At 40.9% G+C, this 27,606-nt stretch overlaps 2 protein-coding genes across 2 annotated transcripts; both read left to right on the top strand.

Moving 5' to 3' along the window:
• Nucleotides 1-653: 653 nt before the first annotated feature.
• PHAX (phosphorylated adaptor for RNA export) lies at nt 654-15,539 on the top strand. The gene is made up of 5 exons (XM_030869757.3): nt 654-1,098; nt 2,950-3,563; nt 5,874-5,994; nt 8,629-8,712; nt 14,280-15,539. Exons 1-5 carry the CDS (start codon nt 1,003-1,005, stop codon nt 14,547-14,549), a joined length of 1,185 nt encoding a protein of 394 aa, XP_030725617.1. The 5' UTR covers nt 654-1,002; the 3' UTR covers nt 14,550-15,539.
• A 1,245-nt stretch (nt 15,540-16,784) lies between these two features.
• Nucleotides 16,785-20,873, top strand: SPMIP10 (sperm microtubule inner protein 10). Its single transcript, XM_030869927.2, has 3 exons — nt 16,785-17,164; nt 17,745-17,853; nt 20,664-20,873. The coding sequence occupies exons 1-3, from the start codon at nt 17,079-17,081 to the stop codon at nt 20,871-20,873; spliced, it is 405 nt and encodes a 134-aa protein (XP_030725787.1). The 5' UTR covers nt 16,785-17,078.
• The last annotated feature ends 6,733 nt before the right edge of the window (nt 20,874-27,606 follow it).

Genomic DNA, 27,606 nt, shown 5'->3' on the forward strand with positions numbered 1-27,606 from the left:
ATTGTTTCTTTTTTAAAGTAGATAGCAGAATAGGAAAAGGTACAAATAACAAGATCCCCTTTACGCAAACAAACAAACAAAAAATCAAATATTTCTTGACCATCTTTACGTACAAGAAGTCATGTATGTTCGCAGGTAGAAACAACAGCGAATAAAACTGACATTTTAGTGGGGAGCTCAGACAAAAAAATTTTAAAATACACATATGACTATTGATGCCATGAGGGAAAAAAAACGGTTTGAGAGTGACAGGAGAGACCCTGTTTTAGTGAGGGTGGTTGAAGAAGACCTCTCTGAGAAGGTGGCATTTAATCAGAATCCTGAATCATGAGACAGCATAACCTGTGCAACAACGGGGTGTCGGGTGTTGGAGAGTCAGCCAGGCAGAGGGAACAGCAACTGCAAAGCCCTTGGGCCGGGAAAGGACAAAGGGTGCCAGAGGAACAACGTGAGCAGCGCCAGCGTGGCTGGAGAGCCGGAGGGGGACACCAGACAGGCACACACCCGCAGCTCTGCTGGCAGTGCTGAGAACTCAAGCCTTATCGTGCGGAGGAAAGCCCTGGAAAGTCTGAGCAGGGCGGTGACCTCACGTCCCGTCTGGATGGTTCCCCGGGAAGCTACATGCACGGTGGATCACAGAGGAGCAAGAATGGAAGCAGGAAGGCCTGCCCAGAGCATCCAGGCGAGGGTTGTGAGGCCGAGGGAGAAATCCCTCATGGCTGCCATCCATGCGCATCTTTAGGTTTGCCGGAAACAGGTCGGTAGGGAACGCGCCAGAGTGCTGCAGCAGAAGAGGACTCATTCTCCCAGAATAGCGTTAAGCGAGCGGGTTGCAATGATGACGCAACATCTGCGAGCCTCGACCCAGGCGTCTGGGTCCACCGGCCGCCGGGGCGGGAGCAGCCCCCCTCGCGGGGGCGCCCGACCAGTCAGAGCCAGCCGGACCAGCCCGCCGCCCCGCCGGAAGTGCCCTCTCGGCCCGCTGCACCGCGCCGCGGGAAGATGGCGCAGGAGGCAGGCGACATGGAAGATGGGCAACTTTCTGACTCGGATTCCGACATGACGGTGGCACCCAGCGACAGGCCGCTGCAGATGCCGGTGAGTGCGGAGGGGGGGGCGGGTGACTCTGGGCCGGGAGCGCGGAGCGCGGGCTGCGATGAGGGGTGGTCGTCCCCGGGCCCGGCGCGCGAGCCGGTGCGGTGGGGAGGGTGAGGGGCGGGCGGGCGTCCCGCGGCCCGGCGCGCGGAGCGAGGGAGGTTGCGGGGATAGGAGGCCGTACGAACCTAGCCCGGCGTCTCGCTGCGAAGCGGGTTCCGCGAGGCGGGCTGTCTCCCGGAGGCGGGCTTGCGGCTGCCTCTTCCCCGCCTCCAGTGCTCCGCTCCTCGTTTTCTAAACCTACGGGCTTCCCCACTTCGGCGCCGCTAGGTTGTCTCGGAAGGGCATTTTTTTTGCCGAAAATGTAGAACCTGGGGACCTCTGCCCGCAAACAGCCTGTGGCGCTCATGTGCACGCTGAGCAGAAAGGGAGTGAGGACCAGGGATGAAGTTCATCACTTGCTCAGAGGCCTGGTCTTCCATATTCCCCTGGAACCTAGCTTCGTCATGCCATAATGTGGCACTGGGTTTTGTGTTAGTTTCCCAGGTTTCTAAGTAGGCGTTTGTCTTGGCCGCCCTACTGAGTAGCAAGCTCTTTTGAGAAGGCTTTAGTGCCAGTCTACCCGCGTTCGAATCCTGGCGCCGCCACTGTGTGACCTCTGACAGGTCATTTAGCCTGGTGTCCCCATCTTAGAATAGGAATGATAATAGTACGACAGTAATAGGGTGGCTGTCAGGATTCAGTGGAGCCTGAGTAATGGCTGACAAGTGTTAGTGCCATTATTATTTCAAAATAGGAAGACTTACCTTCTAGACTTAAAATACCCCACCCCCATTTCTAGCACATATTAGGAACTTAACAAATACTTTGTTCAGTGTTTAGTTGAAAAAGCGAAGGTGATTCCTTTTGCATAGAAATTTCTTAGGAAATCGGTACCAAAATATTTTGTTTTTCAGTCTTTTTCAGTTTGTTTTACATAGATTGACCCATGACTTGGTAAACTTAATGCCACGGACTCTGCAGTTTTAAAAGTAATTTGTCGGAGATTCTTACACATAGGAGTTTACTGTCTAGTCTAAAAGGAACATAGTCACAAAACCATATAAAGGCAGTTGATGTAATCAAATGCATGGCAGGCATCTTTGGAAAGGAAGAAAACAAGTTCTGTTTTAACTGCTAGTAACATCGTGTATGTCATTTTCAAACATTCTGACAATAACTTAAAAGATTGAAAATCTTCTAAAGGTGAGAATTAAAAGCTTTGGAAAATTTTTAAAAGGGGTCTTAGAACTAAGTGCTGTATTAGCTATATAGAAATATGAATTTGTGGCTTTTAAAATGGAAATTCCAGGGAGTTCCCTGGTGGTCTAGTGGTTAGAATTTGGCGCTTTCACTGCCCGCCCGGGTTCGATCCCTGGTCAGGGAACAGGGATCCTGTAAGACGCACGGCGCAGGCAAAAAAAAAGGAAATTCCATGTAGACCTTTAGAAATGCAGGGCCTCAGTTGGTTTCAGAGATCTTTGAAGATCATTTCTCCTTCAAAATGGTCCAGCTGAATCCCTAAATAATTTTTTAAAAAGCACATGGTGGGGCTTCCCTGGTGGCGCAGTGGTTGAGAGTCCGCCTGTCGATGCAGGGGACACGGGTTCGTGCCCCAGTTCGGGAAGATCCCACGTGCCGCGGAGCAGCTAGGCCCGTCAGCCATGGCTGCTGAGCCTGCGCGTCCGGAGCCTGTGCTCCGCAACGGGAGAGGCCACAACAGTGAGAGGCCCGCGTACCGCAAAAAAAAAAAAGCACATGGTGTGTGGAGTTAATGTGTTTTATGGAATTGATTGTATTTTCTTTCACTTGCAGAAAGCACTAGGTGGGGACTGTGCAGTGAGGCCCTTCCAGAGTACTGCAACAGTGTGTGCTCCGGTATCACATTATCGGACTGTTAAAAGTGTGGATTCAAGTGAGGAGAGTTTTTCGGATTCAGATGATGATAGCTCTCTCTGGAAGCGCAAACGACAAAAATGTTTTAACACTCCTCCCAAACCAGAGCCTCTTCAGTTTGGCCAGAGCAGCCAGAAACCGCCTATTGCTGGAGGGAAGAAGGTTAACAACATATGGGGTGCTGTGCTGCAGGAACAGAATCAAGATGCAGTGGCCACTGAACTTGGTATCTTGGGAATGGAGGGCACTATTGACAGAAGCAGAGAATCCGAGACGTACAATTATTTGCTTGCTAAGAAACTTAAGAGGGAATCCCAAGAGCATACAAAAGAATTAGACAAAGAGCTAGATGAATATATGCATGGTGGCAAAAAAACAGGATCAAAGGAGGAGGAAAATGGGCAAGGTCATCTCAAAAGGAAACGACCTGTCAAAGACAGACTAGGAGACAGACTAGAAATGAACTATAAAGGCCGATATGAGATCACAGAGGACGATTCTCAAGAGAAAGTGGCTGATGAAATATCTTTTAGGTGAGTATTTAAATTTGTCTACAAGTGAGCACTCGACCAATTGTCTTCCATTTATGAGAAATAACAGATTCCAAATACACTGACAATGGTGTTCCTTTTTGAAATTTTTAAATTGAAGGCATGAACTCTAGGCTTATGTGGTTATATGAATATAGCTGGGTGTTCTTAAATTTGGGCAGACCTGATAGAATAATTTTGCAGATTTTTATGAACTTTTGAGCAACTCTTTCCATTTAGTGCTATAGAACTCTTTAGGTAAAAACATATCCTTTTAAATCATGTAGGTTTTTTGGAGTGCTTTCAAGCATTCATGATTTTTTTTTTTTACAATTTTATTGAGGCATGGTATACATGTGGTAAAATTCATCCATTTCAAGTGTTGATTTTTTTAGTAAGTTTATCAGTTGTACAACGATTACCATAAAGCACTTTTAAAACATTTCCATCACCCTATAAGATCCCTCATACCATGTGCCCATTTAAAGTTAGTTCCTGTTCCTATTCCCACGTAACTGCTAATCTACTTTCTGTTGCTATCAATTTGCATTTTTGGAAATTTCATGTTAATGGAATCACAGTATGGGGTCTCTTGTGCCTGGCTATTTTCACTTACTGCAGTGTTTTTCAGATTCGTCCATGTTGTAGCAGGAATCAACAGTTTGTTTATTTACACACACACGCATATGCACGCACACATCCATATCGGCTGTTACCCTTTTGGGAAATTATGAATAATGCTGTTATGAACTTTCACGTACACATCTTTGGACACAGATTTTCATTTCTTTTGGATAAATAGGAGTAGAGTTGCTTGATGTATGGTAAATTTACATTTCATGTATTTTTTATTTATTTATTATTTTTTGGCGGTACACGGGCCTCTCACTGCTGTGGCCTCTCCCGCTGCGGAGCACAGGCTCCGGACGCGCAGGCTCAGCGGCCATGGCTCACGGGCCCAGCTGCTCCACGGCACGTGGGATTTTCCTGGACCGGGGCACAAACCCGTGTCCCCTGCATCGGTAGACGGACTCTCAACCACTGCGCCACCAGGGAAGCCCATTTCATGTATTTTTAACAAGAAATACTAAAAGTTAAAATTTTGGGAGTTCTCTGGCAGTACAGTGGTTAGGACTTGGCACTTTCATTGCCATGGGCCCGGGTTTGATCCCTGGTCGGCGAACTAAGATCCTGCAAGCCGCCCGGGGAGGTCAATAAATAAATAAAAAGTTGAAATTTTGTTTACTTTTTTATTAGCTCTAAATCACTAGTGAACAGTGTCACAAATCTGAGAACAGGTAAGGTTCAAGAGTAATATAGCTAGTAGGAAAACAAGTATTTACTTTCCAGGCAAGCCTGTCAATACTCATACTGGATTTTTTTAAAATACTGAGGGAGTTTGGAATTTGAGTTCTGGAAAGGAACTTCGAGATTTTGTAAACCAAAGCCTTTACTTTACAAATAGGAAACTGAGGCCCAGTAGTTGTGTGGCTTGCTCAAAGTCACAAATTTAATAAGTGTCAGACCTGGAACTAAAGTCTAACCCCTTTGTTCCTAGTCTACTGCTCTTTCCACAACAGAGAAGAAACAAAAGAAGCCAGGGCTGGTTAGGGAACTGGTAAGACTTCTGTAATATTAATGCTCCTTCATCTCTATGGAGTATGGGCTCTGATGTCAGAAGTGCTACCTACTTAGGCTCCCTGTGTTTTTACCTCTCAGTGGTAAAATGAAAATAACAATATCTGCTTCATAAGGTTGTTAAGAGAATTAACTGAGATACAAGGCATATATAGTTCTTAGGATTGTGCTTATCCCATAATAAGCCTTTGGTAAATATTAGCTATTTCCTTGTTCTGAGGCAGGGAGCCCATGAGGGAAAAATCCAATCCATTTTAAAGCTTTTAGACATCTCTAGAGTTAGGAGAGCTAACTTTTAGAAAGCATGGTATATGTTTGCTATTTGTTTTGATGAGAGTAGACTGGTTGTATCTTCTTTTGCTTTTAGGCTTGCATTCCCCTTGCTATGTGTGCATGTTTCTTTTGAAATATGCCATAATCCAATAAGGCAAAGTGAAGATGCCAGTTATGAGACTTGAGGTGGATCCTGGAGGTTATGATCTCCTTGGGTGACCCAAGATAGGAATGTTTCCATGTCAGTGATTCCAAGGTTAAATATTGGGGATTTTGGAAAGCAAATGTTATTAGAATGAGAAGTTAATTCTAACTAGGAACTAAATTGGAGACTAAGGTAGATTTCCTCAACTTTTTGCAACAAATAAAAAGTTTAACATTACTTCATTTGTTCCTCATCAGGTTGCAGGAACCAAAGAAAGATTTGATAGCCCGAGTAGTGAGGATAATTGGGAACAAAAAGGCAATTGAACTTCTGATGGAAACTGCTGAAGTTGAACAAAATGGTGGCCTTTTTATAATGGTAAGACTAACTGCTTCATTCTTTCTGCTTTTGTATTATTTCATGTGATTTTTTAATAAAATGCCCTTGTCTCTGATTGTTGGTTCTCTTATTTATAAATTATTACAGTGTGTTTCAGACTTTAAAAAACCTTCATTAATAATTTAAAAATTCAGGGCTTCCCTGGTGGCGCAGTGGTTAAGAATCCACCTGCCAATGCAGGCGGCAAGGGTTCGAGCCCTGGTTGGGGAAGATCTCACATGATGCAGAGCAACTAAGGCTGTGCGCCACAACTACTGAAGCCCGCGTGCCTAGAGCCTGTGCTCCACAGCAAGAGAAGCCACCACAATGAGAAGCCTGCGCACCACAGCAAAGAGTAGCCCCCGCTCGCTGCAACTAGAGAAAGCCCGCACACAGCAGCAAAGACCCAACACAGCCAAAAATAAATAAAAAACAAATGTATAAAAAAAAATTTTAAAGTTCAGTATGGTCAGTTTTTGCAATTAATACTTTACTTATAAAAAATATACCTAAATTGTAGCCTGTTAGTGTGCAGTCAGCAACAGATCTCTTATAGGATTCATTAAGGCTGAAATTTTAAGAAAAAGGTCTGGAGGGGGGAACTGGAAGCTCAGATTTTGAGAATATGGGTTTTGGAATTTGGGGTACCTGGTTTTGAATTTTGGGTGTGCAGCTTACTAGATGTGACATTTGGCTAAATTATCGATACTTCTCAGATCTCAGTCTCAGCTATAAAATGGGATTAATCCTCTGTTATAAGGATTAAATGAGATAATGCATATACTTACCACAGTGCCCGGAATTTAGTTAGTGGTGGTGAGCAGAAATGTTACTTTTGGGGCTTCCCTGGTGGCTCAGTGGTTAAGAATCTGCCTGGTAATGCAGGGGACACGGGTTCGAGCCCTGGTCCGGGAAGATCCCACATGCTGCAGAGCAACTAAGCCCATGCACCACAACTACTGAAGCCCACATGCCCTAGAGCCCGTGCTTTGCAACAAGAGAAGCCACCACAATGAGAAGCCTGCGCACCACCACAAAGAGTAGCCCCCGCTCGCCACAACTAGAGAAAGCCCGCACGCTGCAACGAAGACCCAATGCAGCCATAAATAAATAAATAAATTTATTTTTTTTAAAAAAAAGAAATGTTACTTTTGGCTCATTTAATTCATGCTTTTTTTTTTTTTTTTTTTTAATTTATGGCTGTGTTGGGTCTTCGTTTCTGTGTGAGGGCTTTCTCTAGTTGCAGCAAGTGGGGGCCACTCTTCTTTGCAGTGCGCGGGCCTCTCACTATCGCGGCCTCTCTTGTTGCAGAGCACAGGCTCCAGACGCGCAGGCTCAGTAATTGTGGCTCACAGGCCTAGTTGCTCCGCGGCATGGGGGATCTTCCCAGACCAGGGCTCGAACCCATGTCCCCTGCATTGGCAGGCAGATTCTCAACCACTGCACCACCAGTGAAGCCCAATTCATGCATTCTTGGAAACTGGTTCTTGGGGGTAAAAAAACCAAAAATCTTGTTATGTAAAAAGCACAGATAAATATAAAGTATATCTGTGAGTATTAAAATCTCATGGGTGGTAGGCGTGAATAGGAAACAAAATGTCTAAAGAGGCTGCTGGGGTTGAGGAAGCAAAAATGAAAAAACAGTTAAAAAATACTTCATTGCTCCAGAATGGCATAAAGAGCACTTCTCTGGTTGGGGCCAGATCACAAGCAGTAGCAGTTTATCCCATAGAATGAATGGTTTTGCAGATCTCATTTAATTGAGCTTTCAGCACAGGGTGAGGATGAAGATTGAATGGCTTCCTTCTTATTTGTTCCTCGTGAATTTGAATAATAACATCACAAGAGACTAAATATTATGCTGTGGAAATAGAGAGAAAAGAAACCAGTTAGAAGTGATAGCACTGGGTGAGGAAACAGCCTGTGAACATAGGTTCCAGAAGTTAACAACAAAACAAATTATAATAATCATGATGTACTGGCATCCCTGTTTGTGTCACTGTTTAAGGTACCTAGATTTTCATTCAGTTGAGCACGAAGTTATAGATTATATCAATATTTTACTTTAAAAAAATTTTTTTTTTAATTTCTTGCTGTGCCACACAGCTTGTGGAATACTAGTTCACCAACCAGGGATCAAATCCAGGCCCCCTGCAGTGAAACCACCAAGTCCTAACCACTGGACTGCCAGGGAATTCCCTATATCAAAATTTTAATACTGTAGTAATAATACAGTAGTAATAAAACCAGTGAGCTAATGGAAATCTACTGAATGTTGGGAAGATGCAAGTCCAAATTCACTTTCTTTTGGTGCATGCATTCTTTCCTTGTACAGTTCTTTATTGCTGTGTGCCAGGCACTGTTCTAGACACAGGAAGCTTATGTTGTAGTAGGGGGTGGGAGGGAAACAGTCTGTAAAGAATAAATGTAGTATCTTCAAGTATGCCAAGAAGTGATACATGCCATGGGAAAAGAAATAGAGCAAATGGAAGTCTGGAGAGGAGAGAAGCACACTGCGGTTAAACTGGAGTGGTACTGTAGACCTTAATATCTCCTTAGGAATGTCTCTAAAAGTTGCTTTGACCATTCACTGGAAGAGTCTTCACAGGATCATTTTTCTGTTCCTTTTTGTAGAATGGTAGTCGAAGAAGAACACCAGGTGGAGTTTTCCTGAATCTTCTGAAGAACACTCCTAGTATCAGTGAGGAACAAATTAAGGTAGAAGCAATAATGTCCTTGACTTTTGAGATCCATCATAATTTAACTCCCACTCAGCCTCTAGCTTCATTTTCTACTGATCTCTGTTACCTGCTCTGCCTTGTACTGACCAATTTTTCATTGTCTCATTTCAAGTAAACCTTGTGCCTTTGGTAAAGCTCTGCCTCCTCATTTTCTTCCCTTTCAGAGCCAAGGTCAAGATTTCTTTTATGGCAATTTTTCCTGGTCTCTTAGCATCTAATTATTTTTTTCTACTCCTACAACTTTTTATTAATGAAGAATTTCAAACGTGGAATAGATGAAAAAGCAACAGGATGAATACCCATATATCCTTCACCTAGGTTCAGGGGGGGTTAACATGTTGACATTCTTACTTTACCTATACAATTTTTTTTCTGTACCATTGGGAAATAAGGAGCAAACATCATGACATTCAGCCCTAATTACTTCAACAAGCATCTCCCAATATCCTACACAGCCACACCTAAGAAAAATAAGAACAGTTTCATAGCATCATCCCAGTATCTATCTAGCCCTTATTCCAATTTCCTGAATTGTCCCAAGAATGTATTTTCTAGCTTTTTTCCTCCCCAAATCAGGATCCTATCTAGATTTCCACATCCCATTTGTTATATGTCTTTTGATCTGTTTAATCCTACATTTTTCTCCATGATTTAGACCTTTTGATGAGTCCAATATGGCTCTCTTATAGAATATACTACATTCTGTTGTCTGCTCACACATTTGTTTTGTTCATTCCTCACAAACTGGAAGCCAGGCATTTTAGTATCATTTTTGTATTACCAGAATGTCATATGGGAAATCTTATACACTGTGGGTTTTTCACAGCTCAGAATTCAGTTACCTTTTAATTTATTAATTAAGGAACATGACTCGCATTTAGCACATGTGATCAAAATTGAGAACTGTCTTTTGCATAGGAAGGAGATGGTACACATGTGCAACACAGCTACAATATTTGAGAAATTTTGTATTCTCTTTATTATAACAGTGGGTGATAAAGGTCATAGGAATGTGCTTTAGCCGTACTAATGTAATGCTGATGATGACAGAAAAATAAAAACCTTTTCTCTTGAGCTGATGCTACATGTGAGCATATTTTGCATCTGCTCAATGTTTTTTTCTTTTTTCTGGCTATTCACTTTTAGTCATTTTTTTAAAAATCTGTTACTGAAATTCCTACAGGAAATGTTACTGTTGTTGCACGTTTGAAATCTCTACTCTGTAACTACTTTTTTCCTCATTGGCACAATTATTTTGATAATAAATTTATAACAATGTGAATTTCCTTGGGAACACAACTTTTGAGTGGTAGAACAGAGCTTATACCTTAATGATGTTCTCCCTCCTCCCCCAGTATAACCCCTGATCAGAGTGTGTACTTAGAAGGAACATTCTTCTTGGGTCTTTGTTAGATAGCAAAATGTGACTCTTTTCAAAGATATAGCATGATGTGATGAAAAGAATTCTCTAAGATTCAAAATCTAGGTTTTAATCTTAATTTTGCCATTTAGTGATTATATGACTATGAGCAGATTGCTTATTCTCCCTCAGCCTTGATTTTCTCATCTATAAAGTGAGGACTTTAATATGTGTCCTGCCTATTTAATATTGCTATAAAGGAGTTAAATAAAGTGATGTCTAGAAAAGCTGTTTGTCAACTAAACTTGCACAATTTCCAGAAGCGGGAGAGAAGAAAATAACATTTATTCACCATCAGCCTGGCACTGTCTATCATTGGGTATTACCCTGATATGCAAATGCAGAGCAATAAAAAGGATAGGTCTGAGATCACACAGGAAGGACTCTGACTTCAAACCCATGCTGTTTTCATTGAATCACCTATCTTTTTTTTTTTTTTTTTTGCGGTACGCGGGCCTCTCACTGCTGTGGCCTCCTGCGGAGCACAGGCTCCGGACGCGCAGGCTTAGCGGCCATGGCTCACAGGCCCAGCCGCTCCGCGGCATATGGGATCCTCCCGGACTGGGCACGAACCCCTGTCCCCTGCATCGGCAGGCAGACCCTCAACCACGGCGCCACCAGGGAAGACCTGAATCACCTATCTTTGAAATTCATTTCTTCTAACACATTGTGGAGAAGGAGATTTAATGTTAGTAGATTTTTATCTTGAACAACCACAAACATTGCATTATAATAAACAGAAACGTTTGTAGTATCTAATAATAGGGGAATGTTGACTAATAGGGACATTCATAAAACAACTATCCTGTAGCCTCTATTTTTGTGAAACAATTTTAAGAAAATTAGAAAATGCAATAATAACTGAATTTTTTAAAACGACAAGGTACAAATTTATAGAGAAAAAGAGGCATGGGACAATAGACTGGCAGTTAAAGCACCAAAATATTACCAATGATTTGGTCTGTTGTGAGGGATTATAAATGTTTTGTCTTTTAAGATTTTTCTGGGTTTTTTTTTACCAAATTTTCTGTATGTGCGTGGATTGACTATCTTTGTTACTAGAGGGAAAAGCCTAAGACAGATATAATTTTATTATAGGTAATTTCATGTGCCATCCAAATAATGGTGTTATAATTATTCTTTTAGTCACTGTATTGCTAACAATCACAGTCTGTAGAACTTGGAAGCCAAAACTGAACTGAGTGGGCTTGTTTTCAACTTTTTCTCATTTGATTTTGTTTCGGTATATGGCCTTATAATTTGTTTTAGACAATACAAAGTTGGTGAAGAAAGAAAAAGTAAGAATAGTTAGAAGTTAATTTGCGAAGCGGGGACCCCTGGGGTGCCTGGCCAAGGCCCCCTCGCCCACGCCCACCCCATCACCGACCCCCTGGGAAGACCTCAGCCCCCAGATGAGCACCTCTCCGGGACGCTTGTCCCCAGATTTTGCTGAGGAGCTGAGGTCCTCAGAGCCATCTCTGAGCCCCGGTCTCCTGGAGGAGGATGGAGAGGTGGCCGTGGTGCTTCTGGGCAGGCCCTCTGCCGGCGCCGCGGACCCTGAGGAGGTGGTGCTGTGCAGCACCTGCTGCGCCGTGCGGCTGCGGCGCCGGGGCCTGGCCCAGTGCCCTCCTAGAGGGTCGGGGTGCTTCCCCCGACTTGGTGTGGGGGCCCCGCCACCTGGCTGTCAGCATTTTAAAGAGGTCCCCCCCTCAGGAGTTCTGGCTGCCAGCTAACTGCCCCCTCCCCAGCCAGGACCTCCTGGCAAGACTGTAGCTAGTGGTGTTTTTACAACCAAAGACTCTATTTTGTGGTTTAAGGAGAATAAAATTGACTATGTTTAAAAGAAAAAAAAAAGTTAATAAGTCCACCTATAACGTTCTCCCTCTGAAAATAGTATGCACTTCAGGTTCTTAACTTGCAGAGTTAATTATACAAAGAGATGGATGGGAGAAAAAAGTTGCTCTCAGATTATCTGTTGTCTGCATTTGTTGTAACAACATTAATAATATGCTACAAAGACATTTCTTTGGGTCATCCCAGTTCTGTTTAAATTCGTAACCCATGAGAATGACATTCCTTTTTAATAAGGATTGCCATATTTGGAGGGAAAAGGGGAACTTCGTAATTTTATTTAGTGTTGCCAAGCGTTGTACTAGTTAGAATTGTTTTTATCAAAATGTTTGGATGTGCTTCCATATAAAATGAAAATACTTCTACTATTGCTCCACTTGAAGGTAAGTAGACTCTTGAAAAAATTGTGAATTATCACACTCTTGCGAAGGTTTAAGGTTTAAGAATATGGATTTGAAGAAATCATTTATGAGTTTAGACTTTATACCTTTACCTGTTGGCTCTAATCTTGAGCCTCACTTTCCTCATCTGAAAACAAGTATAATCCCCACCTCATAAGGTTCTTGTGTGAATGAAAAGAGTTCACACCTGTGTCAAGTTCTCAGCGTAATGCCTGGCACATAAAAGTGCTCATTCAGGAATTGGTAGCTGGCCTCATTTTCCTCTGAATTCACCCTTTTTGTCCTTCCTGCGCTTTTTTCTCACATATGTACCCTCCTTCTCCACCCCCATCCTCATTTCTTTAGCAAACACTTTCATTCCTTCTCTTCATCAAAGCTCTCATATTCTGACGCTTTCCCTTATTGCATTCATTTCGGGGTTCCTTACTCCTTCCTCTGCTAATTCCATGTGCTGCTTTTACTATTTAGCGAAGCAGAGGGCCCCCTTTATCTCACCATCCTCCATAATGTTTTTTATAAACAAGAAGGGATTTACACTTTATGCACTTTAAGAATGTAATAGGAACTGACTTGGCTACAGCTTCTTTTTTTTACGGTACGCAGGCCTCTCACTGTTGTGGCCTCTTCTGTTGTGGAGCACAGGCTCTGGACGCGCAGGCTCCGGACGCGCAGGCTCAGCGGCCATGGCTCACAGGCCCAGCCGCTCCGCGGCATGTGGGATCTTCCCGGACCGGGGCATGAACCCGTGTCCCCTGCATCGGCAGGCGGACTCTCAACCACTGCGCCACCAGGGAAGCCCTTGGCTACAGCTTTTAAGAGTCACTTCCTAGAATATAATAGGATGTCGAAAAGTGTGTCCTGCCTGTACTAGCTTCTCTTTTAAATCTTTGAATCTTTTTTGTATTAGCATCATCATTTTTGCCTTCTCTTTAGATCCCTGCCCTTTTTTTTTTGTACCCTCTAAAATTATATTTATCTATCTGTATCAAGGTTCCCAGAAGTTATTTTGTTTTTCCATGTAGTGTTTTAATGGAAATGTATTTTCTACTTGAACCGTTCTCATTCACTGGCAGTTTTGCCTCTCAGAGGATATTTGGCAATGTCTAGGGGTATTTTTGGTTGTCACCGTTTGGTGGTGGGGTGGGTGTGCTAGTGGGTAGAGGCCAGGTAGGCTGCTGAACATCCTGCAATGCACACAGCAGACTGCTACACAAAGAATTCCTTGGTTTGCAGTTTTAGTAGTGCCATACTTGAAAAACCCTGTAGTAGAAGATTCTCATATTTTCATACTATAAAATCCTTTTTCTGGCACCCTGGAATCCAAGTGCTGACTATATCATTTTTATGCCTTGTGATAAAAGTTTTGGGCAGAGAGTTACAGTCTCACATGTTAATTACAGCAGTGTTTAAGGGCTGGAATTTTTCTTGCGTTGTGTAGGTTACATGATCATATTTAGTCACACAGTTCGGGCCTGGCCAGTTTCTTAGCATATAACATGTGGTTATGATGACATTTCAGAGTTAGTAAATTATTATACCAAAGACTTTGTTTTGTTGTGATAAAATATATTTTATTTAAATCCTAAACAATATGATTTTTCTACTGTATATTTCTATTTAGAAAACCTTTATAGATTGATGTATATGGTATAATAAGCATGGACCCTAGACCTAACACTAGGCTGAGTTTGAATCATAGCTTCATCCTCTCAACTTGCAATGAGGATTTATTAAATATCTTGGACTCTGTGTTCAATTATGAATCTAATATTTTTTGTGTGTGGAAAATGGAGATAATATAAAGAGTCTGCCTTACAACAGGCTTTCAATAAATGGTAGTTCTTGTTTACTAAAGTTGTTCCTTTATTGTAGGACATTTTCTACATTGAAAATCAAAAGGAATATGAAAATAAAAAAGCTGCTAAGAAGAGAAGAACACAAGTGTTGGGAAAAAAGATGAAACAAGCTATTAAAAGCCTAAATTTTCTAGAAGATGATGATACATCACGAGAGACTTTTGCAAGTGACACAAATGAGGCCCTGGCCTCTCTTGATGAATCACAGGAAGGACACGGAGAAACAAAGTTGGATGCAGAGGAGGCCATTGAGGTTGATCATTCTCATGATTTGGACATCTTTTAGGACATTTTGAGAAATAAGCCTTTCTAAGATAACATTGTAATAAACCATTTCTACTGAGATTGCTTTATTTTACTTTGCACTGATAAACCCAAAAATCTGGAGAGAACTGTTGTTTTAAATAAAATTGAATATGTGGGAGATGAATGCAATAAGAACATTTAAAACTTTCTCATGTCTGACAAAAGTATATAGCAGAGGATTTAATTTCTCAGTCTATTGCATGTGCTAATCATTACTAGTTGATAATCAGTTTTGTCCAGGTCATTATAACATAGCATTCAAAAGTTTGTTTTCTTTTTCTGATTTATCTTTGCAGTGAATTATGGTTGGTTTCAAACATTCCATTAAAAGATCCTAAGACCTAAATTGTTAAGCTATTACAAATGCATTCAAATTTAGTTTTTCTGTGTTCTAAGAACTCTTAAGCAGTTTTAATAATAGAGACTAAAAATAGGTTTATACTAGTGGCTCTTCCCACTTAAGTTGTTTGTGCAGAAGTAAATAAACATCAGAAGCCTTTCAAAGAAGTATCTGTGCTTAACTTTAACTTTGTTTTTGATCTCTTATTAGTTACCTTGGTCATATGTTAAATACTGAATATGATCCATACCTGCATAATTATCATGACATTTAAAAAATTCCCAGTGACAGCCTGCCTAAGACTGTTTTACCTTATGTTAAGGAAGTTAGGTATTAAAAATGTTTCATCTGCATGATGTTTAAAATTATTCATTTTTATTTAAGGAAATAAAGGTAGTTTACTTAAGATGTTCCAGGAGTTGACTACAGTTTACAAAATAGATTAAGCAAAAATATGTAGGGAGCAATTATTAGCTATTCTTTGCAGCAGTGTACTTGAAGTCTTTCAGTAGTTTCTGAAATACATGATCATTGATGTTGGAGCTAAGTAAGCAGGGAAAGAAAAGGAAATGGTAATTGGTTACTTTTTTTCATAAAGAATGCAAAAATAAAAGTGGAGTTCTGGCAGTCCTTAATGAGTTTCAAGTGATTTTATTTTTTAATTTCAAATGTTCTTTCATAAAATTGCTATAACCTAGGAAAGAAACATTTTAAATAGGTAAGTATTTAAACATTATCCCTGAGATTTTTTTAACCATTTATTTATTTATTTATTTAAAGAATTTTTTTAAATTGAAGTATAATTGATTTAAAATATTACATTAGTTTCAGGTATACAACATAGTGATTCAGTATTTTTATGCCTTGTAAAATGATCACCACAGTCCCTGAGATTATTTTATGTAAGGTGATTTTAAAGGTATAGTAGGGCTTCCCTGATGGCCCAGTGGTTGGGGGTCTGCCTGCCGATGCAGGGGACGCGGGTTCGTGCCCCGGTCCGGGGGGATCCCACATGCCCATGCCGCGGAGCAGCTGGTCCCGTGAACCATGGCCGCTGAGCCTGCGTGTCCAGAGCCTGTGCTCCGCAGCAGGAGAGGCCACAACAGTGAGAGGCCCGCGTACCGCAAAAAAAAAAAAAAAAAAAAAAGGTATATCAGGAAAGATAATCAACATTCAGAAATCTAAATGCCACTTACTCATGTAACTGCTAATTTTTCTAGTGAAAGTTACAGTTTTTGAGGGACATTAATGCCTCAGGCTACTTCATCTTCAATGGATTGCTCCTCCCTCATTCCCCCCTTCCCGGATTGTTTTCATCAATTGTTATCTCCTTAACATTTGCAAACCAGATTTCTGGATTGTAGTACATCCTAATGTTATATATAGAAACCAGTGCTTCAGTTTTTAAGGTTCTGTAAAGTTTTGTGTATTAACATTACTCTTCTCTAAACCTTTCTGACTATCCAGATCTAGAAAGTTCTCTCCAGACTGTTGCCGGATGTGTATTCAGTTAATACTCTCACCAAGGCAGTGTACATTGCAGTCATTCTTCCTGCTCAGCCTAACATTTTTCCTCCTTCTGGCTAGGAGTATTAGCAGTAATAACCCTCCATGTCTCTGGCCTAGTAATTTAGGTGCTCATCCTCACTCATAACCTTTCTTTATTAAAATGAGTTTTGTTACCTAAAATACTCTGCGATATAACTCAAATCTTAGGAGATAAGATGGGTTGGATTGGTTTGGGTTTAGGCAAGTTTGATTTACACCTTGAAGTGTGTCTAAGTAATGGTGAAACAAATGGGACACATATCAACCACGTGCAGTATGTAAAGAGGAAAATCAGCTAAGGGTAAATAGTGTTAATTTGAAGTGATTATTTGTGAATAATAATTCTTTAGTCCAGTATATTTTCTAGTATCTGTCAAATTTGTAATATATCTGCAAGCATCCTTATTTTTTAAGTGTTCGTGATAAGAATGATGGTGTACTCAAGGTGTACTAAAACACCGAAAATAGCTCTAAGTGCCACACTCTTAACTTCTAAAGTAACTGCGATGGGTTGCTATGAAATTAGCAAAACATTGTGAGATCTGAGGCAGCAATGACATCATAATTAGACTAGTAGACTAGTGAAGTTCTAGATGAGAATTCCTGTCACTACTGGCAGTGATGGCTTCAGGCAAAGACACTTGTCCTATCTTACCTAAACTCACCAACAACTGTTCTAATGAGAATTCATCTAAGCCTGCTAATAAGTGAGGACTTAAGGGTTCTGGGTTTTGGGGTGGTTTCTTTGTTTGTTTTTTGTTTCTTTGTCTTCAATCTGGGAGCTACATAGATGAGGACGCTAATTCTGTGCTTCTCCTTGGCATCTATATAGAAAGCTTTATGTTCCAGAACAAAACAATGTGTGTGCAGAGAAAGCAAGTCTGACCTGAGTGTAGGGCATGTACTAAATTCAGAAGCTAAATTCGTTACTGGTTTTTGTGAGTGGCCAGTGATTCCTTTAGGTAATGAGTAGGCCTGAGGTAGGTCATGGTGTGCTGTCTTCCCCCATAAAGTCAGGCCAAAATGAACATCATGAGCAAATTGTAAAGGACAGCGTGCAGTTAGAGCTACAGATACCCAGGCCAGACTCTTGATCTTGGTGATACTCGGGGATTTAATGGCTTGGTTATCTACTAGGTGAGCCTCAAACAGTGACACAGCTCTGTGCTGCATCTGCGAGGGTCCAAACCTCACAGACACAGCTGCTTCCATTCCGTAAAATGAAGCTAAAATAATTGAATTTAGCTCACAATATATCCTTTCTTCTTACTTTTTCCTAATCTTCAGGTGTGGTGAGATTCATTTGCCACGGTTTTCATTAAAGCATGGGATGATCCCAAGACGTTATGTAATGCCTTGGAAACAGAACATGAAATTCAGGAATGTGAATCTGAAGGTATTTTCCTATAGGTATTTATAATAAAAAACCTATACTATTTAATATATCTGTGAATAGACATATATAACTCTACAAAAGCTGCTTTGAAATTTATTTTTCATTTTTTCAGCTTTATTGAGGAGTAATAGACAAATATGATTGTGTACCTTTAAAGTATACAACGTGATGCTTTGCTATACATTGTGGAGTGATTACCAAGATCAAGATAACACATTCATCACTTTACATTGTTGACTCTTTTTTTCTTGCAGTGAGAATGCTTCAGGTCTACTCTCAGCAGCTTTCAAGTATATAATACCGTATTATTAACTATAGTCACTGTGCTGAACATTAGACCGTTAGAACTTATTCTTCTTAAAACTGAAAATTTGTACCCTTTGTCTCATTTCTTCCTTCTCCCAGGCCCCGACAACCACCATTCTGTTCTGACAAAAACTATTTGATGCGCCTTCACATAAACTTGCAAACAAAAGTTAAATAGCAATATCTATTCAAATAACCCAATTACAAACTTAAAATAGATAAACCAAAAGATTTCATAAATATGTGTCTACCTTTTTCTCTACATAATGGCAACTCACAGCTGTTAAGTTCATCAGAAGTAGGCGCCATTAACATTAAAGCTACCGTACAGAGCATGTATTTTTTTTTAATTGAAGTATAGTTGATTTACAGTGTGTTAATTTCTGCTGTACAGCAAAGTGATTCAGTTATACATATATATATGTATATTTTATATTCTTTTCCATTGTGGTTTATCACAGGATATTGAATATAGTTCCCTGTGCTATACGGTAGGACCGTGTTTATCAATTCTATATATAATAGTTTGTATCTGCTAACCCCAAACTCCCAATCCAACTCTCCCCCATCCACCCTCCCCCTTGACAACCACAAGTCTGTTCTTTACAGAGCGTGTATTTTTACAGTTGTACTGCACACTCAGGTTGAGAGCTATGGGAACAGTTTGGCTAGATTTACAGATGAGACTCCTTGCTCACTCAATGCTCTGATTCGGTAGTCAATAGTTTCAAAACATTTTCCAAATTCAGATTGATTGACCATTCACTTGTGAAAAGGTAAGTTGTTTCTTTAAAGGAGATTATAATATTTTGTAAGAATCAGACAGTAAGAGGAGATTTCATGTTAGGATTCCTAGGAAGAAATGTGTTTATATAACTAATTTCCAAATTTCTAAAGGATAAGCAATTAATGTTGAATAAGAATGTACTTTGTGAAGACAGATATTACAAAATATGAATATTATATGATATACAAAATATAAAAATATGGCTCAATTATTTTCTTATAAAATGCATACATACAATGTAATAAATGAGGCTGCCATTTGCCTTGAGATGATTATTTTATATGTATTTTTATCTGATATTTTGAAAACAAATATGAAACTAAGGAAATCACGATTCAAATACCAGACTTAAACATCAAATTTGTATGGTTATTAAGACTTTCTAATATCTTAATATTGGGCTGTATTTCATGTAACTTAGTGGCTTATCAAGTCATTTTCAATGTCCTAAGTAGCTTTAGCATGGTGACAATATTAGTACTGACTTTATATTTTTCATTTACTAGAACTATCGGGTATAAACTTAGAGTTGAAGTCAATAATGAAGAACTGTTTTGAATGCATCAAAGCATTTCTGTTAGTCTTGCCCTTACTCTTTAGAGCTATAAGTCAGCATAATTCTTTCATTGTTATTTCACTTCTCCAATTTAGTTGACAGTGTTCCTAACAATCTAAAAAATATAATTAGCGACTGGTGTATGGAATATTCTACCATACAGAGTAAAAGTGAAAATTAAATGAGAATTACAGTGAAGTGAATGTGCACTGAATAAATGCTAGCTATGCTTTCTTTTCATTTTACCATTTTTCCTGATGATATAGCTCTTTAACAACATAAAAACAAGAACACAGCATAGGAGAGAGGGAGCGGCACCCCAAGACCAGGCCAGACTGCTGTTCAGCAGTATCAAAGAATCAGAAATAGATGTACAACTAAGAGAATCTTAAGTAGCTGTTATCTATCCAGCAGCAGGGTGCAGCAGCAGCTGCATACTGTGTAGCTCTTTTACTTAGTAGTTGGCGAAAGTTTTTTCATTCACATAGAATGTTTTATTCAACACTCAAAGAATCCTTTAATAATTCCCATTTTATGTTTGAGGAAACTGAGTCTCACGGTAGGTAAATGACTTGTACAAGAACACAAAACTAGTGAAGTTAAAAGTCAGTGATCTGACTCCAAGTTTATAGTCTGCAGCCCACACCACTGGCTCTTCTTGTTGGTCGGAAGACACAAGTGAGAGAGCACTGCTTTTGAAAAAGGGATATTGCTCTGCCCACTAGACCTTCCTTCTCAACAGGAACAGTTAGAAAAACTATTGGGCAACTTCCATCTCAATCTAATAAAGTGGGTTTTTAAAAAATTAATTAATTTATTTTTCTCTGCATTGGGTCCTCATCGTCGCACGAGGGTCCTCTCCATTTGCAGCAAGTGAATGGGGGCCACTCTTTGCTGTGGTGCACGGGCTTCTCATTGCGGTGGCTTCTCTTGTTGCGGAGCGCGGGCCTCAGCAGTTGTGGCACGTGGGCTCTAGAGCGCAGGCTCAGTAGTTGTGGTGCACAGGGCCAGTTGCTCCGCGGCATGTGGGATCTTCCTGGACCAGGAATTGAACCCGTGTCCCCTGCATTGGCAGGCGGATTCTTAACCACTGCACCACCAGGGAAGTCCCTAATAAAGTGATTTTTGGTGTGATATAGAGCATATTTTTTTTTCTTTTAGCATGCAGAAGCATGTGGGATCCATGCTGGCCCTTTGGAAGACTCTCTGTTTTTGAATCACAGTGAAAGGCTTTGCCATGGGGAAGATCGTAAAGTTGTCTTGAAGAAAATCCCACCAGAAATTAAAATTGCAGATATGCCTCTGCATTCACCTCTCTCCAAGTACCAAAGCACTGTGATTTCCCATGGCTTCAGGAGGCGACTGATCTGATGAAAGAAGAATAAAATGATAAAGTATTTCAGTCTCTCCCTCTCTCTCTCTCCCATAATGTTTAAGTCCTTGTACATTTGTATTTTGCCTATAGGTTCAATTTATTCAAAGGCTATAAGTCAACTGCATACTCTTTAAATTATACTAGCTTAGAAAGGAAATAGGCTGTGAGAATATCTGAGATGACGTGGGGGAACAAGGAAAACTGTCTCACTGAAATTAATTTCACACCAAGTAGTTAAGAAACAGCAGACGGATCCAGTCCTACCATCTAACCTTACCACACTCCTCTACCTTTCTCTCCTTCTTATTCCACCCTTATTATTCATTCCCTCCAAAACTCAGTGTCAAGAAAGCCAAACTGAAATAGAGTTGCAGGATGTGGAATTATTTTTGCTTCTTTTCTGACTGCTCCAACACCCTTCCTTCCGCTCCACTACACCACACACACACCCCTAAGGCTATAGAGACCGGCAGCTAATCAGCATGGTTATTAGAAGTGTTAGTAGACAACTCTGTGATACATCATACAATTTTAGCTGAGACATATGTTTCCATATTGGTTCAGTGTATCCAAGTATCAATTTCCTATAGTGAAGGATTGATTCACATAACTTAAGACATAATAATCACTGTATGCAAAAATGATGCACCACTGTGGAAGACAGTATGGTGGTTTCTCAAACAATTACACTCAGAATTACCTTATGATCCAGCAATTTCACTTCTAGGCATATGCCCAGAAGAATTGAAAGCAGGGATTTGAACAGATATTTGTACACCAATGTTCATAGCAGCATTATTTATAATATCCAAATGGTGGAAACAAGTCAAATGTCCATCAACAGATGAATGGATTGTTGGGGAGGAAGAAATTTTCCTCTACCCTTCTAGGTTCTTCTGACTGGCTTAAGAATTGAATTGACATGAGACAGATTAACAGGAGAAAGTCAAACAAAAGTTAAATAACATGTATACATGGGAGAGGCCCAGGAAAACTGAGTAACTCACCCAAATGACTGAAACCCTCACTTTGTTTTTAAATTGTATTTATTTATTTATGGCTGCGTTGGGTCTTCCTTGCTGCGTGCGGGCTTTTCTCTGGTTGTGTGGTGAGCGGGGGCTACTGTTTGTTGCGGTGTGTGGGCTTCTCATTGCAATGGCTTCTCTTATTGCAGAGCAAGGGCTCTAGGAGCACGGGCTCAGTAGTTGTGACACACAGGCTCAGTAGTTGTGGAGCACGGGCTTAGTTGCTCTGCAGCACGTGGGATCTTCCTGGACCAAGGCTCGAACCTGTCTCCCCTGCATTGGCAGGCGGATTCCCAACCACTGAGCCATCAGGGAAGTCCCTGAAACCCTCACTTTAAATACCACCTTCAGCTAAAGACAGAAGAGGATTTGGGAATAGTGATTTGGGACTTCAAAGGGAGGAAGGCAATTGACATGGAGATGGAAAAGTAAACGTTTGGTAAATGTTTTCTGAGCCTGTAGAGACAGTGGGACACAGGGTGGCCTGTGATCTCTAAGAGTTTCCCCCACCACATCTAGCTCATGTTCTTTGCAGACATCTCTGGTGATAGCTCTATTCCAGTAATCGGCCCTCTATCTAAATTCCTTTAGGCACTTAGGGGGAAGGTCAAAAATTCTTCCTGAGTCTTCTGGGCCTTGATTGTTTTCAGCTTGAAATAATCCACATGCCAGAGACATTTTAGGGTGGCAAATTTTGTTTCCCTACAGATAAACAAAATATGGTATATGAATGTAATGGAGTGGATTATTAGTCAGCCATAAAATGAAGTTCTGTTACATGTTCTAACATGGGGAACCTTGACAACAGGCTAAGTGAATAAATAAGACATAAAAAGACAAATATTGTGTGATTTCACTTATATGAGATACCTAGAGTAGTCAAATTCTTAGAGATAGAAAATAGAATGGTAGTTAGTTACCAAGGGCTACAGAAGAGGGGAGAATGGGGAGTTATCATTTAAAGAGTAAAGAGTTTCAGTTTGACATGAAAAGTTCTGTAGATGGATGGTTACACGACAGGGTGAATGTATTTAACGCCACTGAATTGTACACTCAAAAAGGGTAAAAATCATTAATTTTATGTCATATATATTTTACCAGAATTTCTTTTTTTAAAAAGACCATAGTGGGTCTAAGCTATGCTTCATTCAGCCAAGTGTTCATATCTGATAACAGCAGTTGGTTCTCTGCCTAAGACTTCTCCTTCTTGACCAGAAGAGGTCTCTGCTGCGTCACTCAAAAAAAGACAAAGCTTTCTTTCTTTTTTTTTTTCTTTTTTTAAAATGTTTTGTTGGTTTGCGCTTTTTTAAAAAGATAAAAATTCTTCAGTGCCTCTGAAACTAACAAAATTTTCAAAGAGAGCATTTTATCAACGAAGGAGAGCTTAAACCCTTTGGGTACCGTCATCAGTGCCTTGCATTTTACTGAGCCACAGAGCAATTTCATCTGATATGTAAAAATTTGAAAACTAAAAAAGAGAAAACAAGGGAGAACACATTTAAACAGGAAAACATATCTTTTCTAGGGACAAATTAAAAGCCATCAGTAAAGCACTTCCGAGAGCATGGACTTCAGTGAGCCTGACCTGGCTTTGAATTCTGACTTCACTACTAACTGTGTGGCTTCAAGCAGCTCCACGCACCATAATCCTCTCTCTCAGTTTGTCATCTGGAAAATGAGGCTACAGATAGCTCATTCATAGAGTTGTAAATAGTCTGTTAGGGAACAGAAAAGCGCTTAGCGTGACACTAAATAACGATGTTTAGATTCTTATTAGGCCTGTGGATAGACATATGGATTGGGTTGGGAGTTAAATTTTAGCCATACCATGGCTAACTCAGTTGCAAAGTAGCTTTTTCCCGAGAGGAAGAATATAGGAATAGCAGGAAATAGGAAATCCCCTCAAATGGGAAGAGGAACGCTTTTCATCAACCATCTTTGCTTCAAATATCACCACTAAGAAAAAAACCCCCAAAATTCATATCTCTAATTTCTTTTAGGGGCTAGGCTAGAATTTCTGTTCCAAGCTGCATCTTTCAAATAATTGTCTCACCAGGAGCCTCACATTCATCAGATGAGCTCCTCATCTTCCCCACTCTTCTTTTCAGGCCTACTGTTTTCTCCTGACTTAACTGTTTGTACAAGTTATCTAACATTGGTAAATACCATCACCTAATAGCGTCCGATGTTCTGGGTGCTCTGGGTCTCGGAAATCACATTAGATCCCGTCTGCTCCCCTTTCCCCTTCCCCACAAAGCCATTCAATCATACCTGTTCCTTGTAGGTAGATGGTAGTATCTTTAAGAGCTGTCTCCTCTTTCATTGCCTGTGAAGAGCTACTCTCCTCCTTGAACCACATTTCTACGGTTCTGAGATGGGGCCCCCAGATTTGCATTTTTAACAAGCTTCCAGGTGAGGCTTATGTGTGGACCACACTAAGTACTGTCAACATGTCTAGAAAGTGCCGCTATGCAAGAAGCATATATAGAAGTTCCTTAAACATTATAGTTTGTCCAAAGGTAATCAAAGCCACAGCCCATGTAGCTGATACAGACTAAAGAATTTGGATCACAGGTAAATGGTTTTCACCACCTATAAGCCGCTTTGGTGCTGCTGCTATTTCATCAATTCAGGCTGTTCCTTTTTATTGCTGAATATTATTTCATTGTACGAATGTACCACAATTTATTTATTTATTTATTTATTTATTGGCTGCATTGGGTTTTCGTTGCTGCGCAGGGGCTTTCTCTAGTTGCGGTGAGCGGGGGTTACTCTTGGTTGAGGTGAGCGGGCTTCTCATTGCGGTGGCTTCTCTTGTTGCGGAGCACGGGCTCTAGGCACGTGGGCTTCAGTAGTTGTGGCTCACGGGCTCAGTAGTTGTGGCTCACAGGCTCTAGAGCGCAGGTTCAATAGTTGTGACACACAGGCTTAGTTGCTCCACGGCATGTGGGATCTTCCTGGACCAGGGATCGAACCTGTGTCCCCTGCGTTGGCAGGTGGATTCTTAACCACTTCACCACCAGGGAAGTCCCCACAATTTGTTTATTCATTCACTCATTGAAGCTCATTTGCCTTTTGTGTTAGAGGTCCCCAAGACCACTTCCAGTTTCAATAATTCACTAGGAGGACACGCAAGACTCAGCATGTAGTCATACTCATGGCTATGATTTATTACAACAAATGGATATGTTACCAGATCAAACTTGGATCCACTTGCTGGCCAATCTACTGACAGGCCAATCTACTGACACTGGGTTGTGGTGAAGGAAAGTGCAGCGTTTACTGCAGGCCAACCAAAGAGTTCAGGCAGCTGGTGTTTAAAAGTCCCAAACTCCTTGAAGGCTTTCAGGGAAAGGTTTTTAAAGGCAGGGTGAGGGCCAGGGTCGTGGGGTGTGTGATCAGTTTGCTGACATTCTTCTGATTGTTTCATGGTGAGGCAAAAGGGAGTCAACATCATCAACATTCTGGTTCCAACAAGTCTGGGGTCTACATGCTTGTGGGCAGCACACAGTTAACTTCTTCCACCTGGTGGAGGTTTCAGGCTCTGCAAAACAGCTCAAAGGACATGGCTCAGAATATTATCTATAGCCCTTGCCCTTGGTTTAATGGCTAAAATATTATTGTTTTTTCTTGCTTGACTCTTTTCCTTTCTTTCTGCATTTTCTCACTTCTCTGGTTAAATTTACTCTTTAGAATTTGGGTAAGGCCTAAGAGGCTAAAGTTTTTCTAGAGACAAGAGGAAGGCAGGGGACATGTCGGGGTGGGCGGGTTCTGTTCTGGAAGGGCCCCCTAGGGTTCTTCTCCGTTACAGATACAGAGCAAAATCAGCAAAGGAAAAAGGCACATGAAGTCCAAGGGACAGAGAGCACTAATTTCCAAGAGTCCTCTCTCAGTGGGAGTCGAACAGGGCAGACAGACTTAATTCCCCCAACAATGAGCTGTGACAACTCTGTTTTTAATTTGATCAGGAAACGTAACTTGTTCATCCTTTGGTCTTTCTGGAGATTTAAGAGAATACTTTGCAGATACAGCAAGGTTCATTGTCATCCAGGTATTGCAAGACAAAAGTCATGTTTGCATTACAGTTTTCTCAAGCAATCGCAGGTGCATTTTATCCTAAGTGATTATTAGAAGATCAGTCCTCGACTGATGCTGCCTTCCAGAAGAGAGCTAAGCTTTAGAGAGTCAACGAAGTCAGGGTGGTTTCCAGGAGGATGCAGATCTGAGAGACGGGTACGATGTGAGCCAATGAGAGCTAGAAAGGACTTTCTACACATGGGAAAAGCATAAATAGAGGAGATGAGGAAGGGAAAAGCCACTGCATTTCCAGAATGGTGAGAACATCCTGGGCAGAGAAAAGTTTCCTGGTGGGAAATAAAAGAAGGTAATCTTAGGAAAAGGGATCCAGCTTATCGAGGACTTTCAATCCCCAAATTAGTGATCGAAATAGATTACTATATAGAGAGTTATGTTAATGATCATGACAGAGTTTGAGAAAAATTAATCTGGCAACACTTCAAAGGATGGATTGGAGATTAAGCGATGAATAAACTTGTTTGAAAATAAACCCAGGTGAGAAGCCCCGATTAGGATCAAAGATATGTGGATGGGGAACAGAGGGCTCCCTCGAGACAGTTTATATTGGGGTGAATGAAGCACACGAGCAAGGCTTGAGCACATGGAAATAAGGTCAGCCTATCCTGGAGAGGAGTTTAGTTGCACTTGGTAAGTTACCTTTATAAATGAGGTCAGTAAGGCACTATAGAGCCTTTTTTTTTTTTTTTTTTTTTGCTGAGGCTGCTTGTGGGAGCTTAGTTCCCTGACCAGGGATTGAACCCCGGCCCTCGGCAGTGAAAGCACAGAGTCCTAACCACTGGACAGCCAGGGAATTACCTATTAGAGCCATTTTAACCTCCAAGAAAAGGTATAAAACACTTTCTACTAGAAAGACAGATGATAATGCAGAGGGGGAAAAAATCAATGTGTGGTATAGAAGTAGCAAGAGGTGCAGCGTTTTTTTTATCGTGAAGTATTTTAAGAAAGCCATTTAGTGCGACTAATCTGTTTTCCCTTTCAAAGGTAGTTCATTTCAGTATAGCCTAATTAGGAAGGAATAAATAAGGCACCCGAGGTCAAGATTGGACCTGCTTTGTTAACTTATAAAAATTCAAGAAAGCAGTGATATCTAAGAGCTCATACATTCATATCTGAGATCTGATACATTCGGAATGAGCTATGAGCTGATGTGGGACTGTATATATATATATATTTTTTTTTGTGGTACGTGGGCCTCTCACCGTTGCGGTCTCTCCCGTTGCGGAGCACAGGCTCCGGACGCGCAGGCCCATGGGCCATGGCTCACGGGCCCAGCCGCTCCGCTGCACGTGGGATCCTCCCGGACCGGGTCACAAACCCGCGTCCCCTGCATCAGCAGGCGGACTCCCAACCACTGCGCCACCAGGGAAGCCCAGGCTGTATATTTTTAACAAAAGCTGAAATGACATTTTTAAAAAATTTTATTTTATTGAAGTATAGTTGATTTACAATGTTGTGTTAATTTCTGCTATATAGCAAAGTGATTCAGTTATACATACATACACATCCTTTTTCATGTTCTTTTCCATTATGGTTTATCACAGGATATTGAATACAGTTCCCTGTGTTATACAGTAGAGCCTTGTTGTTTATCCATCCTCTATACAAT

The sequence above is a fragment of the Globicephala melas genome, chromosome 3 (genome assembly GCF_963455315.2).
Source record: "Globicephala melas chromosome 3, mGloMel1.2, whole genome shotgun sequence".
Taxonomy (NCBI): Eukaryota; Metazoa; Chordata; class Mammalia; order Artiodactyla; family Delphinidae; genus Globicephala; species Globicephala melas.

Coding starts and splice junctions, on each gene's coding strand:
- PHAX (XM_030869757.3), top strand. CDS start 1,003: ATGGCGCAGGAGGCAGGCGACATGGAAGATGGGCAACTTTCTGACTCG. Junction 1,099..2,949: donor ACAGGCCGCTGCAGATGCCG/GTGAGTGCGGAG, acceptor TTTCACTTGCAG/AAAGCACTAGGTGGGGACTG. Junction 8,713..14,279: donor TCAGTGAGGAACAAATTAAG/GTAGAAGCAATA, acceptor CCTTTATTGTAG/GACATTTTCTACATTGAAAA.
- SPMIP10 (XM_030869927.2), top strand. CDS start 17,079: ATGGCTTCAGGCAAAGACACTTGTCCTATCTTACCTAAACTCACCAAC. Junction 17,165..17,744: donor TCATCTAAGCCTGCTAATAA/GTGAGGACTTAA, acceptor CCTAATCTTCAG/GTGTGGTGAGATTCATTTGC. Junction 17,854..20,663: donor TCAGGAATGTGAATCTGAAG/GTATTTTCCTAT, acceptor TTTTTCTTTTAG/CATGCAGAAGCATGTGGGAT.